The sequence below is a fragment of the Corvus hawaiiensis genome, chromosome 22 (assembly GCF_020740725.1).
Source record: "Corvus hawaiiensis isolate bCorHaw1 chromosome 22, bCorHaw1.pri.cur, whole genome shotgun sequence".
NCBI lineage: Eukaryota > Metazoa > Chordata > Aves > Passeriformes > Corvidae > Corvus > Corvus hawaiiensis.
Window position 1 is genome coordinate 4,975,882 of NC_063234.1, and position 7,680 is coordinate 4,983,561.

The following is a 7,680-nucleotide window of genomic DNA, read 5'->3' on the forward strand; positions in this document are numbered from 1 at the left end:
AAAAAACTTCATGAATACGAGAAGAATAGAATTAATTCGGACTCTGCCCAAAAACTGTATAAGAAGGGACCAGCCAAAGCAGCATTCGTGAACTTGGGAGGTCTGGTGCAGTAGAGATCAGATCTATGCGTGTTCACCCAGCTCCGACCCCGGGCTCGGAGCTGCTTTTCTCGATCGTGGCTTTTGAAACCGATATTTCGGTCGCATAATAAATGTCATTTCTTTATTAATTTTGATTGAGCAATTTTGTTTATATTAGCAGGAACCTTGGAGCAGCAGCTGGAGCGGCAGGGCAGGCTCGCCCAGGGTAGCAAGCAAGAGGTGGCAGAAACTTTGCAGTTGTAGCTGGAACCGCGGGGTGTCCCGGCAGGGCAGGGGTGCAGAGCTACAGTGTAGGGGAAAACCAGGAGCAGTGGCAGAAAAACGGTGGGGGCTGGGCAGCAGTAGCCCGGCTCTTGAACACGGCAGAGAGAGACGGCCTGGGAGGGGAAAGAGGCTCAGGGATCCTGGGCTTTCCCCTGAGGCACCCTAGCAGATGTTGAAGGGTCCTTTGTTTGGTGAGGTAGGATGTTAATAAGGCCCCAGCGCAACAGCCACTCTTACAGCAGAGCTCCACTCATGGTAGAAGACAGCAGAATAGAGAACCATGCAGTGGTGGTGAATTCTTCCAAGGAGGAGCTAGCAACTGCCCCAGCCCCTTTTTTCCCAGCCCAATTCTCGAGGTATCTCTGCCCCTGTGAGAGAAACCCTCAGATAAGGAGTGCAGGAGGCCGAATGCCCTCCTCCCCTGAGCTTGGCAACTTCTTTTGTCTTTCTTAAGTATCCGGGCGTTATTGTCCCCTAGCAACACAAAGCGGAGAAAATTCCCTGAGAGAAAGAAAGAAAAGTAAGAACCCTAAACCGCAACATACAGTTATACATTCACCTCAGAATGGTGTCATTAAAACATTTATACTGACATTTCTGGCAATACTTAAGTTCATTTCTGAGAAAAGAGCTTTACACTTTTGTTATGACGTTTTATTTTGTATTGGTTTACTTGATCGTTCATCTCTTGTTGTAAATAGTTTAAGACTAACCCGAACTTTGATTTTTTTTTTTTTCCTCAGTCTCCTTTCTCTGTGATGGCACTTGACACTGTCCCGCAAAGGAAGAGTCCTTCCTGCCTCAGGCAGTGCAGGCCTACCCTTTGTAAAGGAACCGATATTACTTTAGATTCCCATATATCTATTATCTATATATAAAATGTATATGCATGATTTTTTAAATAGATGTTGTTTTCCTTAACCAATACTTGTTATAGTATCTGTAGTTCCAGGCCTGCCCTTTCCCTCTCTTCCTCTCCTTTTCTTCCCCTTCTGTAATTTCTGTCTATGTTCACATTTTTCCTGCTACATTCAGTTCTCTTTAAGCTTGTCTCAAATTCAGCTCTCACCAGATACAGGCTTTCCTAAGTCATTGACCATACTCTTTATACACTGACCCTGTAGATTCACACCCTGTTACCTACCCCAGGCTGTTTTCAAACGTGGTTTGTGTTCTAATAGTACCAGAACTTTACTGAACCAGACCACATTGCAGACCCCTTGCTATAAGGATGAGATCTTTAATGGCTACAAGAGAAAATTAAAGAGGTGGTAGAAGAAAGAAATGTAAATTCACCTGATTTTGCCTCTCCTAAGAGAAAATTAAGCAAAGGCCATCATGCAATCAACTTACTGGGTAAAAAGAAGGCAGATGCAGTGCAGAAATTTAAGGTGATGATTTAAGAAAAGGAAAATTGAGGATTTTTAAGAAGAGCTTTGTAAGTAAAAAGAGATAGGAATCAGGAAAAGAAAGCAAGAAATAGAATTTTACATCAGTCTTAGAAAATTTACTATCTTTTCCAGGCCTTTAGTTCCAGAGCGGAATCCTACCACCCTGCCAAAAAGCGCGAAGAACACTGTTCCATGGAATCCCTCTTGCAGATGGCACCAGGTCACTTTTATACCGTGGTCCTCTAATCGTTTCTTGTACAGCAGTCCATCATCTCTAAGCACATCAAATTCACAGGTCAAAATGAAAGTCTCAGGGAGCCGAGCAATAACACTGTCTTCAGCCAACAGTGGTGAAAAAACAGGGTCAAACATGGACTTGACCACTTCACAGATTTGTTTTGAGGGTGGATATATTGGACTTGGTTTGAAACCTCTTGTTTTAAACTCCAGAGGAATGTAGTCAGGACTCACCCATTTCTGATATTTCAGTCTCCGATCTTCTGAAACATGACAACCTTTAAATAATTCTTCGAGGCACAAGTCTTCATTAACATACTTCAAGCCAAGAACAAGGGTTCGTTCCTTTAGCAAAATGGGGACTTTCTCGTTCTGCTGATAAGAAGGCAAATTGAAGTCCACACACTGGAGAAAAGGATATATTAGGATTTGTGCTCTCAGCTTTGGGAGATCTCTTCTGTTCACCAGTGCTTGGGCAACAGCAGCAGTGAGTGTCCCTCCACTGCTGTCTCCACAGACGACAATGCGGGAAGGGTCAACTCCATGGTCTTGTGCAGTCCTCAGAAAGTGGATGGCAGCAGTGAGACAGTCCTCAAACTGGGCTGGGAATGGGTGCTCAGGAGCTAAACGATACCTAAATAGGGGTGAAAGTATTTTAGCACAGTCATTTCTAGTGAATGGGCCCAGTGGAATCTTGTGGTCCATTTATTTCTCTCAAAAGACAGGAAAATACTCTGAGATTATAATTGCAGTAACATAATTGATCCAAATTAGTGCTTTTGATGTATTATTTGCTACTGTTAATGTTTGGGAGAGTCAGTATGCTGTTCTTCCTTTGCAAAATACTTCTTTACATATCTTGTAAGTGACTGAAAGCACCTGAGAGTTGGTTTAGAATTAGCTGGCAAGGCAGGTGTGACAATCAGTTATCACTAATTCCAGTTAGAAAATGAAGTGAACATTTAACAACAAATTGTTAGAGAATATCAGCATAGAAAATTGATAATGAAAATCTGAAAGGTTTTCAGTGTTCTGGAAGCTGAATTCTTTAAGCAGAATCAATGAGTTACTGGTTCTTCAAGTATTTTACGATGTAAATAGCAGTTAGTGCAATTATAATCAACTCCTTAGACACCAACTCTTTTCCTGAACTTTTTGTTTCTTTTAAAAAAGCATTACAACTCATCAGAGAAATATTTTTAATGGTCATCTGAGGCTGACTGCAAGTTAGATGTGGATTTCCTGCCTCCACTTCTTCATGGAAATGCATCATGCCTCCAAGTATAACTTACTGAAGAATTTAAGACAATAGAGTCAAGTGTATAGATTTTGAGGGTGGATATGTCACACTTGGTTTGTAACCTCTTGTTTTAAACTCATGAGGTTCTTATATTTTTCAGAACTTCTAAAATGAGTATTTGGGGGTGTGGGCAACTGTGCTTTCAAGAGAAACAGTTACACTTCAGGCTTTCAGCCTAAGGTGGTTTGAATATGGCTCTAGAAAACAAAAACATCCTCACGTCTTAGTGGTAGCTACAAATTATAAAATTACTGTAATGGATTTCATTTGGAGATTAGTTGACTATTTCCTCCCAAGATGAATTACTGCTGGCAAAAGGCACGGGACCATTAAATATAGGTACTTTACAAGGAGCTTGGCTGCAGTAAAGGCTTGCAAACCCAGGGTCAGAGTGTCTGGGCTGGCTCCACTTACCCAACACACACCACCACTGAATTGGTCTTCCTGCAGAAATAGCGGCATGTTCTTTCATAGGCCCCTGTAAAACAAAATAGTTCAATGGAATTATAACTTGCTTTAAAAATAAATTGAATGAAAATACTCTGAAATTCTTCTCTCTGTTGCATGGCTAATGCAATATGTATAGCATGTGGCATGGGCTGATCTGGGCATTGCTCACCATTTCCTTACACCTGTAAGAATCTTCCAGCCTGTAGGAAACCCAGAATTTAAACCAATGCATGGTTTTGGTCCCCTCCTTGAAAAGTTATAGCCTAAAAGTTATAGCACCACTGCTGCCACTTCTGAAGTGGTTTTGAAGGGGAGAAGTTGTTTACAAAAAACAACAAAAAACCTGCTAAATCCAGTACAAGAATTTTTCTTGTGCATGAGGCATCATCTGACCTCTTTCCAATTCAAATTCCAAAATGTGTTTTGTCGTTGTTTTTCCATTGTAAAGACACACAGCACAATACACATATACAAGCTTGTACACACGTGTGAACAAAAATTGGGTGCTTTAAATAAGAAATAAAATGCTAATGAGATTTTCAACTTTCCTCATAAGCATGAGGAGGAAGGAAGAAAACAGGTATTAAAAATGATCAGAGAATATTCTAGATACATAGCCTATGTAAAGACAATTTAACATGATGCATACTGCATGTAAATAAATTGATTCTGCTGTCCTGAAATTATTTTTTTTTTATTTGTAATGCTTAATCTACTAACTCTTCTCATAATTTAAGATATATTGTATCAGGTCAGAAACTCTGTGGTGTGTGTTTGTGGAGTCTCCCTCACTGGGAATATTCCGGAGCTCTCTGGACACAATCCTGTGCCCTGTGCTCTGGGATGGCCCTGCTGGAGCAGGGAGGTGGGACCAGATGACCTGCTGTGGTCCCTTCCAGCCTGACCCTTTCTGGATGCTGTGTGTAGCTATAGCTCGTATTGTTTATATTACTTACGGATACTTCCCAACCAGCCAACTCCTCCATGGAAATAAAGGATTCCCCGTCTTTGGCTATTGTTTGATGTTTTTGGCTGGTAAATTCTCACTTTAACCCTTTCAAACCTTAAGTCTTTGATAAGAAGACGTTTATCTTTAAATGGTGGTACTGTCTCCATTATAATCCTGAGGAGATGGACCTCTGAGATGATACCTACTTTGTCCAAAAATGTTGCCTGGTGATAAAAGAAACCACAAATTAGTGCAAATTTCTATCTAATCTGGAGATTGATAATGAAAAAAATTTAAAACTCCATGGCCAATTCAGTAGGAAAACAATCAAACTCCTAATAGTAGATAAAAGGTATCAAATACTTCACCTGGTCAGTTGTTTCAGTGCCTGAACAAAATAAGGAGAGAGTAGTTACAGTATTTTAAACTTCAGCTTTGGATGAAGAAATGTATCCAATACTTTTGTTTCCCAAACTCACACTGCTTTTAAACTTGCAGAAAAAAAAATCCATAGCATCTACCACAGCTGTCCTCCTGACCAAGAATAGCTTTGAACCCTGGCTTGATCTTCTCACAGCTCACTGATTCTTACTTAAACACTTGGGCTAAGGTTCTTATGTCACTCTGTGCTTGTCTACTCCATCACATCCACATGGCTTTAAGCTGTTTCACTTGTAGCCTAGTCTAGTCTATTCCTGCTCAAGGTGAAAAACATGAGGCAGTATCACTGTATTTCCACTATATTGGATTCAATTTTGCACTACTTCCGCAGCAGACTTCTCTAATGAGTAATGTAATTTGTTGTGCTGCCATTATTCACGGATATGCATTTCAAGGAGAATTGTACATACAAAGGATCTTAAAAACCTGCCCTTGTGGCTTTCACCTCATATTTCACAGACCTCATGTAGCTCAGCAACATGGTCCTGTTAAATTTGGTGTAGGTATCCTATTTTAGGCCATCTGAAGAGCTGATCCCATACACAGGAAGGATTGTCTTGTGGCAAAGTTTTAGTCTCATACCAATTCTTTCTACAGAACTCCTGGTCTGTGTCAGTGGGAAAATAGCTTTACTTCTTTATTCTTCAGTTTCTCTCTGGTACTTTCTTTCCTCACACTAATACTTTTGTAACAGTAAAGGTTAAGCCTGCATTTAGCTATATTTGTATGGAATATGAAGATCATCTTTGTCTTGAAATTACTAAAAGGAGTCCTAGGAGACCTTACCAAACACCGTGTTTGGTCTTGCCTTTTATCCCAGCTGAAGACTGGAAATACTAGTAAATTTTAATTTTCCATGCAGTTTTGACATCATGGATATCAGCCCTTGAAAGGATTTGGCGTAAGTAATTTGCCTAACGGCCACAGCAAGAGTTGCTACATGACTTACACTCTACTTGCATTTAAACTTTGGTTTAACCCTCCATTAATGTCCTTATCTCTCTGCTCCTTTCAGGCGGTGTGGAACTGTGCTTGTGCTTGGCCTCTCACTGGCCAGCAGAAAGGATACAAAATTGTACGATCAGAAGTAAAAACTATGTAGATCACCAGTAAATTTCTAAATTCTGCAGTTTCACTTTTAACAAATGAATTACACAAAGATAAAACTTTGATGGATAAAGAGTAATCACAGTGTTTAGAAAATGTGGATGTTTATACACTGTATAATACTTGTAAGAAAACTAACTTTGACTTCAATTACTATCCTATTTTATTGGTTTGCTATCAAAGCAGTGTTGAGGCCTGGGTGTGGCACCAGAGAGTGGTGAGTCACCTTCTTGGGAGCTCACTGACTTCAAAGAAAACTTATTAAGCAATGGGTCAGGAAAAGAAAGGAAGAATTAACAACATTAGAACATAGAATTGAAGTGAAATGTAATGCACAACCCAGAGAGACTGAACAGTTTTTTTTCACAAGTTAAACAACTAAAAGAAGCTTGGTTTAGGTATCAGAGAAGGGTTTTTAAAATGACAGGGGCAGCAGTTAATTCAGGACAGGATGATTGATGAAACAGAAAGCCAAGTGCGTGTCATGTTTTAGTTTTGAAAAGAAACAAGGATGAAAAGGGAGGAACGATCAAAAATGCGCCAAAAACAATGACGCAGAAAGTCGCTTTAGGTATTATGTGTACTGTCTCAAATAAGAAAGTTGTTTAGGTAAATTGAAAGGCAAATGAGGATGAATGTGGCAGCTCTCTTCAGATCACTCAGGAGGAGAGTGACAGGTTGTAGGAGAGAGCTGAGATCACAGACATCATTTAGCTGCTCACTCTGTAAGCAAGCACAGTGTTATACGGAGTAGAAATTCCACATACACAGGGCAAGTTACCTTCTAAGCATTCCAGCACTGCCTTGAGGCAACACGAATGAAAAGCTAAAACACAGGCTGTCAGAAAAAACTGGGAATTGCACAGTATGCCCGATTTTATTTTTCAAAAATACTGCCTTTGGTGCTGGATAGCAAACAGGGGAGTCTGTTATACCCAGCCCAGCTGAAGGAATCTGCTTACATCACCTAATCAGTCCAGTTGCATATTTGCAATTTATTTAAACATTGATTCTAATAAACATCACTCTAACAGAAACAGAATTAAAAACTCAAGCCTTTAATTAAGTTTTACTTACCAGACCAAGCCCAAAATTAATGCAGTAATGAAGAGCATAAAGCTTTTGACGCTCACTGATTCCATGAGGAATTTCTGCTTTGGGGTGTTCATAATAGAAAGCAATTGCCACAATGCCAGTCAAAACAGTGAGAAAAATGGCCAGGAGAAGTTCCATCTTGCTGTGCTGGTAGGAACCCAAGAAGGAACCAGCTGTGGTCTCCTCCCCCTTTTTCAGACTTCAGGATTTCTAAGGTAAAGGCACAGGATTAGCTGTTCCCGTCATACGTAGCTCATAATCCAGCTTTTAAAAATGCTAATAGGAAGATGAGAACATGTGGTAACCCCACCATACAATTAGACAGTAACAACTAATTGCGGGAG

At 40.2% G+C, this 7,680-nt stretch overlaps 1 protein-coding gene across 1 annotated transcript; it reads right to left on the reverse strand.

Annotated features, from left to right (window-relative positions):
• Nucleotides 1–209: 209 nt before the first annotated feature.
• Nucleotides 210–7,591, reverse strand: LOC125337219 (arylacetamide deacetylase-like 4). The gene is made up of 4 exons (XM_048326663.1): nt 7,319–7,591; nt 4,701–4,917; nt 3,709–3,772; nt 210–2,628 (listed from the first exon to the last, which is right to left on the reverse strand). The coding sequence occupies exons 1-4, from the start codon at nt 7,472–7,474 to the stop codon at nt 1,854–1,856; spliced, it is 1,212 nt and encodes a 403-aa protein (XP_048182620.1). The 5' UTR covers nt 7,475–7,591; the 3' UTR covers nt 210–1,853.
• Between the last annotated feature and the right edge of the window lie 89 nt (nt 7,592–7,680).